Genomic DNA, 23,504 nt, shown 5'->3' on the forward strand with positions numbered 1-23,504 from the left:
GATGTTTTTTTTCTAAACCTAACCACATACTCATTTTGCACGAGGAAATAAATGTAAATACAAAGCGTTTTACCAACAACCTCGTCACATATTGAGTTTCGGTCGTGGACTTTCCACGTCCGGATACGACATCCAAGGTACCCTGGGTGTGTTGGTTGTTGACACCGTGTCAACTTCAGCCTGTTACATGCATTGTCTTCTTTCAAAATACACTTCACAGGAAAGTGACTGTTTACACACAGTTACATAGTTGGGTTTAGGCAACAAATACGTGGTTAGGTTAAGGAATAAAGAACAGGGTCTGGCTTATGAATTGCTCTCCCGGGTGAAAGTGGTTGTTGGACCCATCCACCCACCACATTCAGAGTTTCACTGCCTTAACTTTTGTCCTTGTCCAGCTGTACTTCCCCCTGACGCCATGGGCGCTCTGAAACTACGACGACAACCAGCTGTGTATCATGCCGACGTTAAAGGACGGCTTTTTCGTTGGTTCCTGATACCACAAGTCACTGCAGAAGCGCCATATTTCAATGACTTTGGAGTGAAACAGAGCTCTAATTTTCTACCACTGTGCAAAAATGAAGCCAAAATATCCTGAATATAGTCGCCATCTTGCGCTAGTGATGTAATTTGGAGCCACGGTATCGAGTTCTCACCATCCGAATAAATGGCAAGCAACACCACTGATCATGAGCACACCAGTTGGTATACATGACCATTCATCATGACGTCAAAACCCCTTTAAATAGCACCATATAACTAAGTTTAAATACAAGTATTAGAAAAACGACCACTTGAACAAACACAGCCCTTAACAAATGAACAATTTACCCCTGAAATTTTATTAGAATCAAGGTGATTGGTAGCAAAAGATCCTGTAATTTGTATCTTAGTTTGAAAAGCGAAGGCTAAACCCTTTAAAACAACCTAATTTCAATTCACTTAATTTACAACATAAATAGAGTAAAGGATACATTAATGGATTGTTATATAATTTTTTTTCCTGAATACATTAAGGGGTTTGTAAGGAGTTGAAATAAAGAAAGTTACATCACTGATACCCTTGAACTTATGTGTTAAAAAGCCTCAATTAATGCATTTAACATTAAATCCACCCCCCAAATAAAGTCCTTTAAGATTTTAAGTTTTATTTTTATTTAGTACATTTTAAGCTGTTTTATTAATGCCTTAAATGTTCTTAGATCGTGGAGATAATTTGTCATGAAATACATTAATATATTAATCCATTAATTAGTCTCATTAAAAGATTAAAAGCACCTTTAGTACATCATAGTTAATGGGTAGAAAAATGTTCATAAGGTGCTAAAGTAAGAGATGCGGTTGTGTTCACCGTTTGTATTCACTTAACTGGTCCTTGATTAATTAACAATATGCTTTTTATTCATCTTCTTTGGACACCTGTAACATTTATTGTGAAAGCCACATCACTTCACTTCCTGTCTCATCGACTGCACTTGACTTGCGGTCCAATTGAATCCATTACTGGTTTTTAAAGCCCTGGACCGGTTCTGGGCTGACTGACCCGGGTCAGACCGGTCCAGGACACAGGACACGGACACGGTGTGTTTGATTTGTACACACAGGAAGTAAAAATAATGAGAATAACAGATTAAAGGTCATATAAGAGGATGACAGAAGAAGAGATCTGCAGCAGCATCCCTCCGTTTCTCGGGCAATAACAGAAGCAGTACCAAACCGGAAATATCATTATGCCGTCAAAATAAAAGCGCTCGGAAAGAACACAATGTGCAAACATGTTTTCAGACTTAATGAATTTTCTTTTTCTTCTTTAAATATCATACCTCCTTTAAACACGTGATTCGTCCTGGTCTAAAACCTTTTCATTACTTTCAAATATTGTGCTCATGAATACATGTGGATTTTATTTTTGAAAGTGGATCTGTATTCCGGTTGTTTTTGACAGTAGCAGATGGATCTTAATAGACGAGTGTATCACGTGTAGGCGGCTGTGGTTGTGTGTGTGTGTGTGTGTGTGTGTGTGTGTGTGTGTGTGTGTGTGTGTGTGTGTGAATAAAACATAATTTAAGAACACAGGAGTGGTGACGGAGGGAAACGTGACCTTACATCATCAATCACAGAATCAGACGCAGCACGAGACGTCTTAAAGATCAGCGGCTCCATCACACTGAGCTATTTCTATATTTAGAAACATGTCAGCCTCCTGTTTGGTATTGATCAGGAGAAATATGATCATATGTCTTCCTCCTCCTCCTCATCATTTAGAGGTCCATAGGCTATGTGCAATAATAACAATAACAACAGGGATTTTTTTTTTTATTTAGAAGTCCATAGGCTATGTACAATAATAATAATAATAATTATTATTATTATTATTATTATTATTATTATTATTATGACAGAATTTTTTAATTAATTTTTTTAATTTAAAAGTCCATAGGCTATGTGCAATAATAACAATAATAATAATAATAATAATAATAATAATAATAATAATAATGTGTTTCAGTTTTGGGAGTCAAACTATGATATGGACTATGGATTATAAAATAAAATTATTAAATTGTAAACATTACAGGATTCTAATTTAGAGTATAATGTATTTATTTACTTATTAATTAATTAATTTAATTATTTCCTCTTGTTGGTATCGTTGATATTCTGGATTATCCTTTGGCTGTGAGAAAATTTGTGTCAAATAATCTTTGTTCCTCAAGATGTATGTAACCAAAATAAAAAATAATCATTCATTCAAGTGTGCCCAGACTTCCAGTAGTTATAAAAGCCTCCGAGGTAGAAACAAGCTGTGATCATATTTGAATAAACAAACCAGATGTGAGACAATGTCAACACAGGTGACAGCATCATTGTGTTCTCGTCCACAATCCACATGAGATGAGTCAGTGTCCATCTGAACACAGATACATCACTCATTTTCAGATTGGAGGATCATTTTACCTGCAGCTGACATAAATAAAGTGCCTGAACACTGCTGAGAGTTTACATGATCTATTTAAGACCAGTTAGACCAAATAGCTAATCAGCCAATCATGTGGCAGCAGCTCAACGCATTTAGTCATGTAGACATGGTGAAGACGAGCTGCTGAAGTTCAAACTGAGCATCAGAATGATGAAGAAAGTGTTTCAGGCTGCTGCTGGTGGTGTAATGGTGTGGGGGAGATTTTCTTAGTACCAACTGAGCATGGTTTAAACACCACAGCCTACCTGAGTATTGTTGCTGAGCGTGTCCATCCCTTTATGACCACAGTGTACCCATCTTCTGATGGCTACTTCCAGCAGGATAACGCACCATGTCACAAAGCTCACATCATCTCAAACATGACAATGAGTTCACTGTACTCCAATGGCCTCCACAGTCACCAGATCTCAGTCCAATAGAGCACCTTTGGGATGTGCTGGAACGGGAGATTCTCATCATGGATGCAACTGTGTGATGTCATCATGTCAATATGGACCAACATCTCTGAGGAATGTTTCCAGCACCTTGTTGAATCTGTGACACCAAGAATTAAAAAGGGGGTCCAACCTGAAGGTGTACCTAATAAAGTGGCCGGTGAGTACATACCATGCAGTGCATCTGTGTGGAGGCATCTGCATCATTATGTTTCTCCACTCATGTATTCAGGTTTATCTTTGTCACCCATCTGTGTGAAAGTACACACACATAGACACACACAATTTATCTTTGTAATCACTTATCAGAGTTATTTTCTCTCCTGTAAAGGAACAGCGACAGCAGCCAGGACTGAATCATCTCCTCTCACTGTTCTCACTGTGTCCTGTTCAACGCTGACCTGCTCTGCTGGGCATTGTGTTTGGAGGCGTTGCTGGGCAACAGCGTACCTGCAGAGGAAAGTGTAGCTTACCTGAAAGCTGAGACACAGAGGACAGCTGTTGGACCGCGAGCTGAGTTGACTCATCTGTGGCTCAGTGCAGTTTCAATAAAACAACAACAGAACTAGAAAAAGCAAGACATCAACATCCTGAAGGACACAGAGCTCAACAGGTAGGTGTCATCTGCTGAGGATGTCAGCTTTCTAAATTAGTCCACACCAAGGCCACACATTATCTAATATGTTTGTGACAAAAGAAAGTGTTAGAATTTATTCACCTGCATCTGGATATGAACATTTAAATGTATCATGTTGCTGTAGCGCCACCTCGAGGAGAAATGACATCAGATTTTGAGGGGCTGTCAGCATCCTGATGCATGAGCACACTGGGTCTCATACATGAAATGTTGGAATACCTGTGAGTAGATGTGCACATTAAAAAGAAACTTGGTGCTTAAAACCTACACCAGATTCATGAACACTGCGGGAAACTCAGATTTGATCTTAGGCAGGTGTGTATGTTCATGAATGCCAATCAATCATAAATTGTCAGCACCATATAAGGAGGTGATAGGTGCATCCTGTCGACCTATGAACATGGAGCAAACAAAGAAACAGAGAGAGAGAAAGAAACTTTTCCGACGCTGATATTTGATGGTTGAGAAAAACGTTGTTAGTAGTGGTGTGACAGGGACAGGTAAATCAAAGGCCTGGAAGAAGGTAACGGGTTCTGTTAACTCTGTGTTCTCTGTTGTAAGAACCATCCAAGACGTTAAAGCCGCTACAAGGAACTTTTAACTGGATATGCAAAAGTCTCTGGTTTCTGCTGATGTCTGTGCGTGACCTACAACAGCAAATGAGACCATCGGTGTGAAGATAAGCTATTTCTATATAGTGTATATCCACACCTTTAGGAAACTGTGTCCGGGTCCGCCCCAGGTCGCTTCCAGGACGAAACGATTTACAGCACTCAGACGGCACACGTCATCTTACCTAGCTGCTTACATTTATAGTGACTCTTATAAATAGTCGCTATTCCTCCTCCTTGACCCGACGTCCGCGGGGAGTTGAAATAGCAGCAATCATCGGGTAAAAGTTCTGTGAAAGCACTGGACTCACCAACAGTCAGCCACGTCTCAGTCACACAGAGAAAATCCAATCCTCGGGGATAGGAGCGGGGGCAAAGTTTTCACGTCTTGTTGTTTCATTCATCCTCAAAACAAACACATGCGCGAGCCAGGTAAGCGTCTTTACGACAATATGCGCTAGAGCTCATGGGAAATGTAGGCTTCATTCCGGCAAAACACTACCGCTTTTGTCCACAGGGTCGCCAAAATGAACTCAAAATGAAAGTTCCTTGTAGGGGCTTTAAATGAAAATGGTTTGATATAAAACTTCATGCCTATCTGTCGGGAATCATTCCAGGCGGAGACAGCGACATGCCTCCACTGGAGAGTTCAATAGCAAACTCAGAAGGTACGGTGATGTATGTGATAAATTAAATGTGATAAATTAAATTAAACATTCTGACAGCCATCACTGATAGCTCAGTGTTTGGTGAGCCCGGTCTCACTCCAAAGTCATCGAAATTCGCGATTGGGCGTGACCTGCTGCATTAGAAACCAACGCCTTTAACGCCTACATGATACGCAGCCAGTTGTCATTATAGTTTAACTGAGGCAAGCAGCATCAGGGGGAAACGCGGTGGGACAAGGCCAAAAGTTTAGGCGGCAAAAGTTCAACTGGAGCGAGTGGCAAGGGTGGTGGATGTGTCCAACAAACACCAGTTTTCACTCAAGAGAGAGGTGTTCGCTTCCCGTAAGACTCTAAAGCCAAACCCTGTTCTTTTCCCCTAACCAACCACGTGCTTTTGTTCCCTAAACCTAACCACGTGTGTGTGTTGTTGAAGGAAAAAAAAAAACGTAAATTAGCTGTGTTGTACTGACGTAGTGCTTTTATTTTGAAAGAGACTGTATGCAAACTGTACATTTCCTGTGAAAACAGAAGTGTATTTTGAAAGAACACAATGCATGCAACAGGCTGAAGTTGACACGGCGTCCCAGAGCCAACACACCCAGGGCACCTTGGACGTCATATTTGGACGTGGAAAGTCCATGACCAAACATGGACATGTGAGGTCGGAGTGAGAACGTGTTGGTTTAACTTAAGTGTTTCAAAGGCATCTGTGAACATAACATAACACAACACAATATGAATTAAAATTGTAATTCCTAATAATGACAAGCAACATTTATGTGCAATATCTTATTTACACAGCAGTCAGACACAGGTGGAGATTTTGTTAGTAGCTATTAACATATTGATGAATGCTGAAATACACATACATTTCCTTCTGCAAACAGTTTACACACAAATTCGTTCTGCTCATGTTTCATGAATGAGACCTAATGTGTTTGGGAGTTACAATAGACGATGTCACACCTACAAGAATATTAAGAGAACAGAAGGGTTTTTAAATACTTATAGGAATCTAGAGGTAAAGCGTGGCCTACTTCTTTGTCTCAAGGCGCAGGATTATGAGTCATGTGATGCTCCAATAACGACATATAGCAGCTTTATTCTCACCAAAACTCATCACTCATTGTGTGCGCAGCAGAGTGAGATATAATAAAGATACTGTGATGACTAAGAGACAAAACAACAGAGTGGATCAAGGTTAAAACCCCCCCAGTGGGGCAAGTTGTTTCACCTGTGACTCAGAATCCTGAACAATTCAGATGGTGACTGTGTGTGTGTGTGTGTGTGTGTGTGTGTGTGTGTGTGTGTGTGTGTGTGAGACAGCAGATGTGAAGATGGCATTAGCCAGCGGTCACTGGCTGGAGAAGGAGATGAGGGGAGAGGCCCCGAGTCCCAGGTGGGTCACTGTTCTTCCTGTAACAGTGAATATGACGTCCTGACACCAGACTGATGATTCATCCTCTCTGCAGGATAGTTTTTAACGATGTGATGAATTCAAGGCATCACATGGAGTGATGCTGAGATGAACTAGTTATTGGATCTGCAGACTCGTTCTCACTGTCCATGTCTTCTGTCACAGGCAGGGCCACGCGTTAGCTGTGGCAGGAAACGTCGCCTTTCTGTTCGGAGGATCCTCCAGCATGAGTCAGGAGGTGAATTTTTAATCTCATTATCAACTAATCTGCCAATTACTGTCACGATTAATCGATTAATCATTTAGTCTAAAAATAAATTTTAAAAAATGTGAAAAAGCCAGCCTGTTCTCCTCCCAACTCCTCAAATACTGCCGCTTTGTAAGTGATTTTAGCGCCAGAGACCGACGCACAGAAGCACCTTACGTAGCAGTATGATACGCACCAGAAGCATCAGTTTTAGTGGCAGCGGGCAACAACCCAAGTCGTCAAATACTAATGCTTTATGAGTGGATGTTGACGTCAGATGCAGACGCAGAGAGGCACCCTTAGCAGCGGTGCTATATGCAGTTTTTAATGCCACCAGCAACTACCGTAATATAAAAAACATGAAAGTTTTCATAGGGCCAATGAGGGGAGGTGGATGGGTCACACAAGCTCCGGACTTTCACCCAGGAGGACACTGTTTGGCTTTGGTGTGAACTGTAAGCAAAACCATGGTGTTTTTTTCAAACTTAGCCACGTCCTTTCGTTGCCTAGGAAATCAACCTGAACACAAAGTATTTTACCAGCATTTCAAGTTTTGAAAAAGAATTTGTACATTTCCTGTGCAAATGGAGACGTATATTAAAAAGACGCAAAGAATATAAGAAGTATAAGTTGAGACACCGTCTGTGAAGACTGGAACAGATGCAGGAGGGTACCTGAAGCATCATATTAACATGTAAGTCCATTGACAAAGCAGCTTTATTTGATGAGTTAGGATGAGAACATGTTGCAAATGTCCAAAGTGATGTCTTTAAATTGCATCGATCGTCCTCTTTATAAATGACAAAGACAAGCAGTTCTCACATTTAAGAGGCTGGAACCAGCAAGTGTTTGACATTTTTGCTTGAAGAACAACTGAGATGATTAATCAGTTATCAAGTCAGTTAGTAATTAATTTTCTTTTGATTAACGAATCAATCAATCAACTTATCGTTGCAGTTCTGTTTCAAACCTTCTTAATTCAGGGAGATCTGACAGCTGCCTGCTTAACATGTGCACACAACACATGGCTGAAACATGGGATATAATTGTCTAATGGTCTTCTTCTTTATTTAGGAGGACATCATTGTTTACTTCAACGACTTCTACATGCTAACAGGTACGAATAAAAGATGCTAAAAGTCCCAATTATATTGTATTTTTTGGAGCCCTAGATGGTCTGGATCATATTATTTTATCTAGTGTGTCGAATATGTTTAAAGCTCAGTTTACCACAAAATCAAAACTACATATTTTCCTGTAGTGCTGTTTATCAGTCTAGATTGTTTCAGTGTGAGTGTTGGAGATATCAGCTGTAGAGATGTCTCTCAGCTTGTGGTGCTCAGAGCGCCCCCTCCCCCCCACAAAAAAAAGTACATTTGAAAAACTCATCATCAATGTGTCTTTCCAGAATCATGACCTGGTTACTCAAGATAATCCACAGACCTTGTTGTGAGCAGTTTCATATAGGAACTATTTTCTTTCTACCGAGCTACACCTGCCACCCGTATCACTGCACAGAGGGAAGTGTGCATCTACTCATGGAGGAGAGGCTCCTCTACTAAGCTGTAACGTTAGCTAACTCAGTGGTGTGAGGTGAGTTAGCTGTAGGTACGCTTCTTTCTATGCAACTAGTCCATACCCACTGAGTGCACAGTTGCCCACGTACAGTTTCACATGGTGTGTGTTTGGGATACAGGTCATAGGAAACTGCAGATTAAATAGTCAACTGAACCCATTAAGAAGAGCAATGTGTTCAGACAGAGTGTTTGTGAATGTGATAGTACAATTGCTTTATTGAAAGCACAGTAGTACCATTGCCAATAGTGGGATAGTTAGTGGGCTAAAACTGTACATTAGTAGTTGAGGCAGCACGTTGAAAGGCAGATAGTTAAAGTGTTTATATGTTGTATTGACTTAAAAGTGGGGCGCACTGGTAGTTCACATGGGAAAGGTGCGGCTAGCCCTTGTTGCAGTGGTGGGGGTTGGAATCCGGCCTTCGTTCTTTGCTGCATGTCTTCCTTGCTCTCTCTCTCCCATCCTTCCTGTCATGCTTCAGTGTCCTGTCAAATATAGGCAAAAAATGAATGCCATCCTGTTCTACATATCTACCAAGTTTAGCAAAAATCCATAGGCCTAGATAAGAAATGAGCTCTCTAGCGCCCCCATTTTGTTTGATGGGGTCAATAATGGAGGGGTCCCCTCAGATTATGTGTGGTCATATGCCTACAAAGTTGCGTGGTGATGGGTGAAACCCTTGAGATGTTCTACACCTTTATGTGATGAGCCACGCCCTCCGCAATATTCATTGCCTTATAGAAGCTCAGTTTTAGGAAGTTTTCCAACTTTTGCCAAGAGGGAACTTTAGATATTGCTCCCTAGATTATGTTCACCCAGTTTCATGCAGATCGCTCAAACTTCCTAGGGGTGCCATGTCATAATTTTGACATCCCATTATTCCGAAATTTACCCATTGTTCCGAAGTCCCGTTGTTCCGAAATCTCCATGTTGCAATGCAAAAAGTTGAAAAAGCAAGCAGCAAGGGAAAGCAGCAAGACACCATGTTGCCGTGTTGTTTAATGTTGCCATGACGACAACGGTCGCCCTGTTTTGAGGAAGTAGAAACGATGTTGAAAGTTATAGTTTTAACCCAAACCATGATCTTTTCCTAACCCTTAACCAAGTAGTTCTTGTGCCTAAACCTAACCAGACCTTAACCATGAAACAGTTATTTTGTAACAATGAAAAATTAGATTTTGGAACAACAAGACTTCGTAACAATGGGTTTAATATGGTCGGAACAATGGGATGTCGAAACACTGAGATTTCGGAACAATGGGATGTTGGAATTATGAACAGACCCCCTTCCTAGGAAGAGATCCATTTGAAGTGTTTTTCAAAAAATTCAAAATGGCGGATAATCTATATAACCGGAAGTTATGGGTTCTTGAGGCAAATGTGTTCCTCATGAGGAGAGGCATCTCTGTGCAAAGTTTCATGTTTCTACGACATACGGGGCATGAGATATGCCCATTCAAAGTTTGACATTTCAATGGGTTGCTATAGCGCCCCCCTTTGGCCAATTGATGTAATATTGCTTCATTGGCATCCTCCCATGACCCTCTACCACTGTGCCAAATTTCACATGGATTGACCAAGTCAGTGAGGAGAAAAACATGGAACACACACACACACACACACAGAGTTTTCATCATGTATAGTAAGATGATACAGTTGGCAGGTGTAGTTCGGTAGAAAGAAAATAGTTCCTACATGAAACTGCTCACAACAAGGTCTGTGGATTATCTTGAGTAACCAGGTCATGATTTCTGGAAAGAGACATTGATGTTGAGTTTTCAAATGTATTATTTTGGCACTTTGAGCTCCACAAGCTGAGAGAAGGCAGACATCTCTACAGCTGATATCTCCAACACTCGGCAACTCACGCCACTACTAACCAGAGCTTTTGTTCTTGTGTGCAGTTTCTCCTGATGATGTCATGTGGGAGGAGATTCCTCAGAGCGGAGACGTTCCCTCAGCCAGAGAAGGACACACTCTTTGGTACAGCAACATATATTAGTTCCTGATTGCTTAGGCCTACAGTTAGGGGGCAGCCTCACTGTTGATAATGACACATTCCCATAGCTTCACCTGTCTTCTTTATTAGTGTTGTGAAAGGGAAGCTGTATCTGTTTGGAGGAGCGTCCAGCCCTGACGCCAATGAGTGTCTCCCAGGAGTCTACAGCTTTGATATAGGTGAGGACGTTACAGCAGGTGGAGAAACATGTCCCGGTTCATTTGTGCTAATGTGTTTTTAGTGTTGCTTTAATGTTACATTAATAAAGAGTAAAGTGAAGCCTAACAGTGCTGTGATGTGTCTCCATCTTCTGACAGTGTCTCTGACCTGGGAGGGCCTAGCAGTCGGAGGTGTGGCCCTCAGGACCCTCAGCCACAGCTCTGTTGCCGTAGGAGACAACATCTACGTGTACGGAGGCAGTCTGGGAGGGAATCCATCTGATGATCTCTTGGTCTTCAACACAGGTCCATACATCATCATCTTTATCTTCATTTAAGGGCGTAAAGATCTTGATATGCAAATGATAATTTAAGAAGTGAACTACTGGTCCTGATTCCTCTTCATCCCTGCTGATCATTTTCCAAACTCTCAGTTAGCTTTTAGAATTACTGTCGTCTATATTTCTATGAAAATCAATTTACACAGAATGAGAGCGTTCTGCTTTTTAAAAGACTCAGCCTGTCATGAGTTTGTGTGTCTGTGTTTTCTTTCTGTTTCAGTGTCTCTCACCTGGACGCCGGTAAAAACCAGCGGCTCTCTGCCTCCTGCGCTGTAAGACTCTGATCATCAGACACACACAGGGAGGATTTGTTACAGGAATATTGTATTGTATTATATTAAAATGCACAGTGGTTGTGATTCTTATTAACACTGACACTAACCTTAGTATCTGTGTCTGTGAAGGTTTGGTCAGAGTTTTGCTCTGGTCGGAGATCAGGTGTTCATGTTTGGAGGATGTGAGGCAGGTGGAGACTTCTGTAAAGACCTGCATGTCCTCAACACAGGTAAACACTGAGTCAGGTTATACAGGAATATATATAGAAAACATGTTTGGGATCGTCAAGTGGTTTGTGTTTCCATTTAAACATTCATTATAAATAATTAAAGTTTCTTTAAATGCTTTTGACTGGAAATCAATGTAAGATCAACATTTACATTTTCCTTTATACTTCAAAAATAGAAATTGGATGAAATATAATATATAATCTAATAAATAGACCGGTTTCACTTCAGTGCAGTCAGCCCTAGACTTCCATACAAAGTGTACATCTAACAAAGTTTGTCTGACTTGTGATTTGACCTCTGACCTTTGGGTCTCTCCTGATTTCAGAGAGCTTGGTTTGGCAGAAATGGGAGGTGAAGGGAGAATCACCTGCAGCCTGCAGCGGACAAACACTGACTGCACACCATGATAAAGTACACACACACACACACACACACACACACACACACACACACACACACGTACAAATCTGGAGTTTGTTTGACCTATCCACCTCACCTTCCACCCACCCTAGTGCAGACTTTCTCACTCTTTATAGTGTGGCAGTTACTTGGGGAATCCAGAAATGCTGCTGCCCGGTGCATCTCATACCGCTGCTAAAGTGTGTCTTGGTGCGTCAACCCGACAGCACTTGTAGGAGTTGGGGCATTAAATGTAGTTTAATTTGGCCATGTTTGACGATCTTAATACTGTAGTTAGTTGGTTACTTTTGACGTAGTAATGGTCTGTTTTTCATTTTCGCTTTTAAAAGTCCTAAACACAAGATATTGTACATTTATTCATGTAGTTTTGCACTGCTGTCAGTTGTTGAAGATTGTTTTGCACATTAATCCTCTGATCTGCCAAAAATAGAATAAATATTTTTCTAAGATTCTAACATTGTTTAAAAGTGTTTATTGCATAATATATTCTCATGAGCAAATATAGGATGTATTTTAGAGGGTTTGTAATTTAACTTTTTACGAGACATGGGTATTCTGTTACAGTAAAACACAACATCACGATAATCACCATTTTTGAGGTAGAATTATCCCATTGCAGTTTATATGAATCAGCATTTGGGTGGAATATTATATAATTTGCATAATATTTAACCAATTCATATGGTAGAATTTACCCAGGGTTTAAATTAATTTGACCCAGCATTTGAATTAAATGTGTAACCCATCTTGTTGGGTTAAAATGCACAACCCATTTTGTTGGGTCAAATTAACTACTGCTGGGTTGGTCCAATAGTTACCCAGGCGTTGGGTTAAAAAAACCCAAGTTGGGTTGATTTTAACCCAGGATTTTTTAGGGTGAATACAGTCAGCACAGTTTCAAGATTCGAGTCACCAATTCAGTATCTGACCAAATGTCTCCCCTTCTGTTCCTGAGATATGGTGTTAAGTTATGGCCAGAAAAAGTGTTTTTGCAGAACATTGTGATGCCACAGTGAAGCTGACCTTTGACCTTTTGGATATAAAATGTCATCACTTCATTGTTTTATCCTGTTAGACATTTGTGTGAAGATTTGTCATAATTAGCGTATGAATTCTTGAGTTTTGGCCAAAACTCATTTTGTGGAGTCACACTGACCTTTGACCACAAAATTTTAATCACTTCATTGTTAAGTCAAAGTGGATGTTTGTGCCAAATTTAAAAAAAAACAGATGACAACCCGAAAACATACAGCCACACCTGTCACTGGCGTGGAGGCACAAATTCAGCCGAATGAAATATATTTTTTCTCTAAATCAGGGCCGAAATCCAACAAACTCTCAAAACAGGAGCTTGAAAAGGTCTAAAATATGAAAGGAAATCAGAGCAGATGTAAACATTAATAGAAATAGTCTAGTAAAAGTAGTCTTTGATAAACTAAATCTAATTTGTCTCTGTGTTAAATCTGTGTTGAAGGATATCTACCTGTTTGGGGGCAAAAGCACGAATGAGGACGGCACGGTGACGTCATCCAATGAAATCCATAAACTCAGCATCTGTGAGTGAAACACTGCAGATGAACTGACTGAGAAGTAAATGATTTATTTCCAGGAAAGTCAAAGGATAGAAATATATTGATTATATATTTCACACTGTGTCTCTGCAGCTAAGATGAAGTGGAAGGTTCCTCTGTACGTCGGGATTCCTCCGGCTCGACGACACGGACACACCGCCTTCATCCTCCACAGCCACGTCAGTGTGTTACCAAAAGGCCCATTGTAGTTTAAAAAACAACAAAAAAACAAAAAACTCTGGGGTTACATTAAAGTCATAAATTTATTTTTAAAAAAAACTGGAGATATTCTTTGAATTTTAGGTGGTAAATCCACAAGTGAAAAAAGAAATTACACAATCTCAATAAAAACTTGAATATGTTTGTATATTATAAATTCATGCAATTGTTAGTAAAACTCAAAAATTCTAAGGTTGATCCAACGTTGCAAACTGAAGCAATGGGGCTCCTTAAAAATGCATGAATGAATAAATCAATTTAAAAAAAAAAAAAAAAATTGAGAGCTTTTTTTTTTCTTAATTTTTCTCACATAAATTTAAATAAATAAATGTGAATTTCTCAGTATTTACTCTCAAATGTCTGACTTCAGGATCTCAGAGAATGTTCAAGGTTTTTTTTGCATTAATTGTGTTTTTTTTTTTCCTAATAATTTTACCTCTGTAATTTCAAAGAATATCCCATTTTTTTCCTGTAAAACATTAATCTTGGAGAATCTGAATTATTTCATACGATATCCCCCCTCCCCTGGCTTCATAATTTATTTGTTTGTTAACCTACCATGACCCTTTTACCCTGTGGCATTATTGTCATGTCTTTTTAAATAAGATTTTTCTGTGCGTTTGGTCGACAGCTGTACGTGTTCGGAGGAAAGAATGAAGAGCAGGAGTTTAATGACCTGAAGGTGATGAAACTCATCAACCCCTCAGAGAGACAACCAGGTACATTATTCCTTATTTATTTTATTGAAACACCACATTAACACGAGGACCTGCAGCGTGCTTTACAGCAAATATCTGACTCTCATCCGGATGATTTAACTGTTCATACCAACAGTGGAGCTAAAATATGAAGTTGTTCTTACTGCCTTTATTTTAACAGCGACAGTGTCCCTAATGTTAAACCTTTAACCTTTCCGTTTTTGGATTCTTCATATATAGTTTTCTTGATGACAAAAATGCCTAAAGGAAAACTCTATGTGGAAGAGTGGTGATTGGTTATGATGCTACAAAGCAGCAGGACTCAGCTTAGCTATTGAGAACATAACACTGGGGGATTGTGGTTCACAGATGAGGCCACATTAAAGTGTTCGTCCTCTGGGGAGCAGGAACACACCATGAAATGTCAATCTGGCCAAATAGATTTCGTGTACAAGAATAGTACAGATGAGGAGAACCGCAAACACTTTCGGAAAGTCTTCACCTGGAAGTCGTTGATTGTGCTGGAGTAGCTGTGTGAACACTGGACTTTTTCTCCACAGTGATGAAGGAGATTCTGTCGGAGTTTGGTCTGCAGGGAGTCAGCCACAGGTCAGCAGCCGCCTCACACACCTGTGTTTCTGTTTCGTCTTACTGTGTGTGTGCAATTTCAGCTTCACGTCACGCTCTGTTTGACTCTCAGCTCTCAGTCTAACACTCTGGTTTCATTCTGGTCTCGACAGCTTCACTCCCACAAAGGTTCCCAATGTTCGCTACGAGCTGAGCGACTCGGCTGCGTTCAGCCAGCCCAGGGGCCCCGCAGCTAATGCTCAGGTGATGACTGTACATGAAGTAAGATTAAAACAAGACAAAGCTCTCTAGTAACACAGGTGATGTGTTGTTTCCTCCTGCAGGTGTTTGTCCACAGAGACTTCAGTGCAGTGCGAGATCAGGCCATGAAAATGATCCAGACTGCTTTCGCTCTGCTCGACCAGGAGTTCCTCAAACTGGACCGGTACATGAACATGTTTAGTTTGTTTGCATTAGGTATTTACATCAGATCATTAATGCCAAATACTGATCCAGCTGGGATCTCTTTGAAGAGATGGTGTGGTTGACTGATTAGCTGATAACTCCTTTGACACCTGGATCAACATCAGACGCCTCTCACAAACACTTCAACCTTTGAAACTGAACAAAGTGGCTTTGATTTCTTTCGAGAACATGGGGAACTAGATTATAGAGGCTTGTTGCGCTGCTCATCGCCTTCTTCCCGTGTTTCCAGAAGAAATCAAACCAATTTGTTCAGGTTTCAAAGAGTTAACTCTCTAAATATTCATATAACTAGGCTGTCAAACTCGTATTAATTTCTTTTCTTTCCTCAGAGAGAAGTCAGAGTTGTCTCAAGCTGCTGCTGCTCTGCAAAGAGACAAAGAAGCTCATGAAGCCTGCAGACAACAACAGCAGCAGGTTCATCGCTTCATCCAATCAGATCTCAACCAACTGAATATCGTCTAACATGTTTATTTAATCCCTTTTATCCAACTACTGCATTGTTAACATGCTAATGCTAACATGTTAGCATGGCAGAATGCTTTGGGGCTTGTTAGCATGCTAAATTAGGAGCACATAACATCTGGACACATGTTTTGTGTTGTTTTGTGTGTGTGTCAGGAGCTGCAGGAGATGCTGGACCGACATCGCTCTCAAAATGAGGCGTGGCTCCGAGCGAGAGCCGAGGAGAACGACCGAGAGAGGAGGGAGCTCTGCAGGCTCAGAGTCAGTAAACACACCCATCCTGTTTTTTGGTCTTGTGGATTTTTTTTTGGATAGCAGAGACCTGTGTCTCTGGCTGACCACTTGTGTACAGATTGCGTTACTGCCATAGACTGTATAATGACGATGGATGACATGTCAGCTCCCCAAATAAAACACAGAGCAACCCACTGAAAATAGGTGATAAACTCCTTTCCCATTGCCAACAGTCCAGAGCTGTGTACATGGCTCTGCAGCAGACGAGTATACCTTTCTGTGAGGGATTTTTTTTTCCGCTGCGTGACGTTCAATGTCATGGACAGGCCAGGAAACAGATTAGCAAACAGTAGAAAGCATCATGGAGGCCAGTGAAAAGTAATGGTGGTTACTTGTCTTTATAGACCTCTCACTTGTGCTGCTTGGGCGGAGATGGATGTTTTTTTGTTACATTAACAAGCCAGGTGTTAGCGGGTGTTAACGGGTGTTAACGGGTTTTTGTGCAGTGTAAAAGGGGCTTACGCGTGAGCTAAAGCAGATGCCTGGAATGTGGGAGCATCACATTTAAACAAACCCTCCCTCTGTCTGTCTGTGTGATGGGTCCTCAGGAGGAGGTGCTGCAGGAGCAGGAGCGGCTGAAGGAGGAGCAGAGCAGCATCCAGAAACGCAGCGAACATCTTCTGTCCATCATGCAGCAGTTCAAAGGAATGTGAGATAGAAGGATAGATAGATGGAGACGGACATGATCTTCTTTTTTTTTTCATCTTTGTTCCACTTTGAACCTTACGTGTTATGTTGTGTTCACACTGGGCGCGAATAAAGGTTAAGTCAATGTAACATGTGATTAGACATGAATTCCCACCAGGCGGCGTAATGGACACGATGGACACGAAATATGTGAATTAAGTGGCTGAAATAATGCAGGTAGCTCGATTTCGCACCATACGCTGGATCGCGAGAGCTGAAAAATCTGAACTCCAGCTACCAAATCACAACACAATAGCCAATCAGCATTGAGAGTCTCTGGGGACATATGACGCCGAGGACGTACTGGTGAAAGTCCATTGATTGATTCAGGGATTTCAAGCACGTATGACCCGAGTTATTTGTGCGTATGAAGCGAGCCAACACAAAATTTGCCTCGCGTTTGGTGTGAACACAACATTTAACTTTCTTACAACAAAAATATGTTGCAAAAAAGAACGTGAAAAGTTTGCATCTCGTATTGTTGAGAGCACAACAGCTGATTGTAGCGTTGTCATAGCTGAGCATCATTTGACTCTTAATTTAAATGTGAGAATTTCATAATAAACCTTGACTTACAAAACCCAGATGGTGTCAGTCGGCCTTTTCCTTCCAAACCAGGTGCTTACAGCTCATGAGACACTCCTACAGTCACCAGGGGATTCATGGAAGATCTGGAGTAACTTCACTAATATAATAAATAAATAAAATATATGATTTAATTCATATATTCACATTGAGAGTGACCTGTATGTATCACAACAGCGTCGGCCTCTAGTATGACGTCAGGCCAAGCAGTTACTAGTTTCATAAGATAATCAGAAATAACTGTCAGTGCTTTGAGAGGAAACGTGGTCTGCTAGCTTCAAACTTGTAGTTCTGTTCAGCAGTGCATGATGGGATTTGTAGTCCTGGGATGTTTGGTGAAGAGTAGAAGTCCAGAATGTGAGATAGTAAGCATGAATTTATCTTGTGTTTGTCTCATTGTTCTGTCAGTTTGTAAAACCACACTGTAGCTGAGAGTCGACAACAGGACGTTGACTGGTTTGACATGTTGGGGTGTTTTTTTTTGTCTGCAGCGTCCGCTGAACCATGAAGAGCTCCACAGCTGCTGCAGGCGATGCTGTCTCTTTAATTTGTAGCAGGAGATGCATGTGTAAAACACTGTAGATATTACACGAAGCCAACATCAGTCGTCTCAGACGGGTTATTCTAAGTCAACAAATGTCTTCCTGACACCATCAGTATCCAGTTTGTTAAGAGCAGGGTTGGATTAATGAATACAGTTGGTGTCTAACTGTGGACAGTGAGTCAAAGGATAACTAGTTTCAGAGAATGATTACCTGACTCTGAGGATCCAACACGTTCTCACTACGACCTCGTCACATATTGATGTTTGGTCATGGACTTTCCACGCCCACACATATGACGTCCGAGGTACCCTGGGTGTGTTGGTGGTTAAGGTTCTGGGACACCGTGTGAACTTCAGCCTGTTACATGCATTGGTTTTCAAAATACACTTCTGTTTTCACAGGAAATTTAACATTTGCATACAGTCTCTTTCAAAATAAAAGCACTACGTCAACTCAGTACAACACCGCCAATTGATGTGTTTTTTTCCGTCAACAACAAACACATGCAGTTACCTTTAGCCAAGACATGCACATGGTTTGGTTTATGCACCAAAAGAACATGGCGGTGATTGTTGGACCCATCCATCACTGCTCCTACCCGCCCTCTTAACTTAAGTTGTTATCCCGCCGCGTTTCCCCGACGCTGCCGGTATTCACCCATGTATCATGCCGACGTGGAAGGACAGCTTTTTTCTTTGGTGTCTGACGCCGGACGTCACTGCTCTAGTGCTGATAGTGCTTTTACATTCACCACTGTTCTGTGAATTTTTAGAGCTGGTTTATTGAGATAAGCAGTAGGTGGCGCTACTGATGACGCAATCAAAAGAGCGCCAGTCAAACTTCACGGGCAGAAAAACAATGACTGTATTATAAGATCTAGACCCTTAAATGGCGCCTGCTCAGTCCGAGGACAACTGCTCACCTGTCACATGCGCCAAAAAAGTTTCTAGCGTCTGGGTTTACTTTCTCTGTACGCAGCCCACTGACTACGTGCAGTAGTGTCTCTTCTGCTGGCTCCACCTGCGGGTTCCTGCTCGTCCCATAGACCTTACATTGTGATGACATCACAGATCTGGGTTCACGTAAAATCTTACAAACATAAAACCTCCGTGGATGAAAAATTAATCATAGAAAGAGTCAGAATTGAGCTTGTTTGCAATTCCTTGTCTCAGCTGGTGTCAGCTGAGCTGTAGCGTTAGCTCGGCGAGCTAGCAGTAGATGCACTCTTCCTTCTGCGCAGTGATACGGTTGGCAGGTGTAGTTCGGTAGAAAGAAAATAGTTCCGACATGAAACTGCTCTCAACAAGGTCTGTGGATTATCTTGAGTAACTGGGTCATGATTTCTGGACAGAGTCATTATGTTGAGTTTTTCAAATGTATTTTTTTGGCACCTTGAGCACCACAAGCTGAGAGAAGGCAGACATCTCTACGGCTGATATCTCCAACACTCTGCAGCTCACACCAAAACAATCTAACCTGATGAACAGCACTACAGGTAAGAGGAAAATATGTATTTTAGATGTTTAGGTGAACTGTCCCTTTAATGACAACATCTGTATTCTGTACTTTAGTGTTTGTTTTTATATTTAGCAGCTGTAAATCAGCTCTGACAGGAGAAGAAAATGTTGCTTTAACACCTCTGAATGTATCACAACTCATTTTATTAATGGAGCTGTCTGACTGCCCTCTGTGTCTGTCTGTCTGTCTCTGTGTGTCTGTCTGTCTCCTCCACTGTCGCATTCAACAGCAGGACGGATCACTATTAAGCAAGGAAAAACAGCGTAATGCGCCAGTCGGTGTCTTTGTATTTCCTCTCGGTTGCACTATTTGGCAGCGCGAGGCAGGGGCGGGGAGAGCGCGTGAAGAGTGTCACTCCGCAGCAATACGACCGGAAGTGAGGCGATGGAAAAAATAAGAGCTCAGTGTTTGACTTCATGGTGTTAGAAGCCAGTTCTTTCTCATATTTATTCTCAGTATTTCTCAGGGCTGCTTTCAATGTGTTAAATAACCTTTTATTTATATTAACTGTAGATTCTGCTTTTAGATTGTTTTTGGCAAAACGAGTTGATTTAAAAAGCTGTATTCATTATAAATTCATTGAAAATACAAAAATAAAATTGGAACAGAAAAGGGAGAAGAAATTAAATAAAAGGATAAAATTAGGCCAAAAATTCTTTTAAAGATCTTAATTATACCTATACCAGCATTTTATTATTACATAATTCATAAAACCTGAGAAATGTGTAATTAAAGTGGTACTGAGTATCTTAAAAGTTAATATAATTCTGGATTAATGTGTGACATGCTGTAGTTTTTTATTCATTATCAAACAATAAAAGTTTAGTGGCAAGTGATTTTAATTTGAATGTTTATTTTTTTTTAAATTTATGCTTCAAAAGGCTGCTGTTTACTATCTCAGAAGCTATAATGTGTATTTTTCAAGGTGTTTATATTGTCATTTTCACACAGAGATCACAATAGGGACAGTCCCTTTTTATGCCTCCTTCTTATTTTTACACAGAACCAAACAACAGCAGCATCATTCTGCTCCTGATTGTGATGTAAGACAGCATGCCGGCATCACAGAACCAAATGAGGTGTGATGGTAACAGATAACTGATAACAGTGGCATTAACATGTCAATAACAATCATTTATTGTTCATGTCATATGGCGGCTGATCTGGTCCTCTGCTTTGAGGGTAAGGAGCTCTGAAAGTCACTGTTCTTTGGCCAATACTGGCTAATTACTGGCCACTGTTCTTCTTGTTTGAGTTACTTGCTAACTGCTACTAGCTGCTTCTTAGATATCCTGCAGTAGGTCATATGTGTAACATTGTCAAAACATCACATCTATCCTGCACTTGATCCCATCCTGGTGGCTGTCGTGTTTATACAGAAATCATTTCGGCACTGTTAGTACTTCCTGTGATGGCTGAAATGTGAGACTACTCCGTCCCCTCATTCCATGATCATACCTTATATATTCCCACCTTGAACAGACAGTTGCCATGTGTGTCTGTGGACAGATTGTGACAATGTGATTGTGTTACAGCAGTTCACGAAGCTTAACAGGTGTGAAACTGAGATCAAATCTGAAGGCCTAGTTTGAAGATGAGTGTGGTCCGTGCAGGGGGGCCAGAACTATGGGAGCAGGAAGTATGGAAGGGGACACTGCCATCCCACTTTACGCTCCTGGCCCTCATTCATTTTAAGTCACTGATGGCTGGAGTGATCCAGTTGGAAAAAGGTCTATAATTTCCATCTAAATCGCCACTGGACAGGAGAGTTGGTGATAAATAAACTAGGTTAGCTTCCCCTCCTGCTTCCAGTGTTGGTCCTAAGCTAGGCTAAGCACTTCGGGAACTGCCCATTGGTTCGACATCCCATTGTTCCGACCATATTAAACCCATTGTTCCAAGTCCGTTCCGAAATCATCATGATGCCCTGTGGTTAAGGTCTGGTTAGGTTTAGGCACAAAAACCACTTGGTTAGGGTCAGGAAAAGATCATGGTGTGGGTTAAAATGAAAAAGAAAGTGACAAACACATAAGCCGTGAGCCTGCTCCGCCTCAAGCCGGTCGCGGCGCACCATACGCCCGCCGCCAGCCGGTCAGCACCGCGGACAGTCGGACTAATGGGATGTCGAACCAATGACATGGACCCAGCACTTCATGGACCTCTGTGCTGGAGATAAAACTGATACCCATGGTATACCCACCAATCAGCTAGAAAACCACTGAAATATAAAGGAGTGTATTCTCACTTCCTCCTCGGTAACCTGCCTTTCTAACAAGCAGTACACCCACATCACCATCAACCATGACACTGCTGATATCCGTCTGACACAGATGACTTTTGATAAAATTCATGTTCCTAAATGTGCCTTTAAAGCAGTGGTTCCAACTGGTGGGTGGCCATCCAAAAGTGGGTCACTGGTCAAACAGAGTTTCTGATCTGAAGTGCCGTTTCTTGCTATAGATTGAGCAATAACAGACAGCTGCTTGACAGAGACAGCGAACTAGCTTGACGACAAGCCCAAACACAAGCATGGCGCTGAATATATAAAACTGTGTAGACCTTGATCTAACTAAGGAGAAATCTGGACTCCATGGATGGACCAGCTGGGAAGCACTGATACAAAGAAACCTACAGTTAGTGAACACATCACCCCATGCGTCTGATTTTTAAAAAAGTTCTTCTTCATTTTCAAATTTAAAACACAGAATAACACAACTAGACCAGACAGTTTCCCCTCCCTTCCTCCCATATGACAGAATCACCTTGTCAACAAGGTCAGCAAGGTCAAATAAAACAAAATAAATACGATAAGACATAACAAAACACAGTCTAAATCATGTCTAGATCAACTAATTGCAGTCTGACTGAGTCCATATGGTCAATATAGGGTCGCCATATCTTGATGAAGTGATAACATCTGCCTCTCTGAGCATGTTATTTTCTCCAGAGGTACACATTTATTATATCTGAAAACCATTTTGACAAAGACAGAGTAATCCAATTTCCACGTTAGAGCTATACATTTTCTTGCAACAGCAAGTGCAATCTTAATGAATTTAAAAACAGTGCTGCAACTGAAATTTAGACCAGTTAGTTTTCCAAGTGAACATAACCCTGGCTTTAATGGAGGACATGGTATCACAGATTTTTCCAAAAGTGTTGTACTTTTGCACGCAGCCATGTAGCATGTAAAAATGTAGCTTCTGCTGTGCCACGTCTAATACACACCTTAGATATTGCACGGTTATATTTATGCAGCTTCAGAGTTTTTAAGTCTATTTGTGCATAACTTTAAGCTCCTGTATCTCCTACCAGAGGGCGGGAGAGAGACATATGATGAAATAAGATTATAGTGACTAATTCTAAATCTTGAATTAACGGTCGCACAAACAATTTCTTGACAAAGATCCTCCCATAGGGCTTCATTTGCGTTCGTGTTTAGGTCTGATTCCCCAGAGGAGGCTATTATCATAGGCCCTGGGGCCTGCTAGTTACTAGTTAGGGCGTGCGCACACACACACACACACACACACACACACACACACACACACACAATGGTTTGTGTCTGCAACGGTTTTTTATTTGGTTGAACATGTCAGGCGGTATCCACATGAATGCCAGAACCAAAGGTTTCCCAGCAGAGCCTTATACTGGAACAAGATGGTCAAAGTTATTCACTTCACCTGTCAGTGGTTTTAATGCTCTGGATGATTGGTGTATGTGTATATATTGGCAGAATGTAGAAGAAGCATATGATTGCTATTGACTATTTTACAAAAAAAGACAAGAAAATCATGATAGAGATGGCTTTGCAGCTTTGAGGGCATATAGCCTACAGCAAATGGCACCATTTTCAATTTAATGTGGGCTCTTTGAACA

At 41.1% G+C, this 23,504-nt stretch overlaps 1 protein-coding gene across 1 annotated transcript; it reads left to right on the forward strand.

Moving 5' to 3' along the window:
• The first annotated feature begins 6,667 nt into the window (after nt 1–6,667).
• On the forward strand, nt 6,668–17,552 carry zmp:0000001301 (rab9 effector protein with kelch motifs). Its single transcript, XM_049559832.1, has 18 exons — nt 6,668–6,729; nt 6,913–6,985; nt 8,069–8,111; nt 10,474–10,552; nt 10,659–10,747; nt 10,886–11,032; nt 11,288–11,339; nt 11,472–11,572; nt 11,899–11,984; nt 13,468–13,549; nt 13,658–13,743; nt 14,415–14,502; nt 15,042–15,168; nt 15,222–15,312; nt 15,393–15,493; nt 15,864–15,948; nt 16,153–16,257; nt 16,839–17,552. The coding sequence occupies exons 1-18, from the start codon at nt 6,668–6,670 to the stop codon at nt 16,941–16,943; spliced, it is 1,602 nt and encodes a 533-aa protein (XP_049415789.1). The 3' UTR covers nt 16,944–17,552.
• The last annotated feature ends 5,952 nt before the right edge of the window (nt 17,553–23,504 follow it).

This window comes from Epinephelus fuscoguttatus, linkage group LG18 (genome assembly GCF_011397635.1).
Source record: "Epinephelus fuscoguttatus linkage group LG18, E.fuscoguttatus.final_Chr_v1".
Taxonomy (NCBI): Eukaryota; Metazoa; Chordata; class Actinopteri; order Perciformes; family Serranidae; genus Epinephelus; species Epinephelus fuscoguttatus.

Excerpts from the sequence above, each read along its gene's own strand:
- zmp:0000001301 (XM_049559832.1), top strand. The coding sequence starts at position 6,668 with ATGGCATTAGCCAGCGGTCACTGGCTGGAGAAGGAGATGAGGGGAGAG. Across the intron at positions 6,986-8,068 it reads CCTCCAGCATGAGTCAGGAG|GAGGACATCATTGTTTACTT; the intron begins GTGAATTTTTAA and ends TTCTTTATTTAG. Across the intron at positions 15,949-16,152 it reads GCAGACAACAACAGCAGCAG|GAGCTGCAGGAGATGCTGGA; the intron begins GTTCATCGCTTC and ends TGTGTGTGTCAG.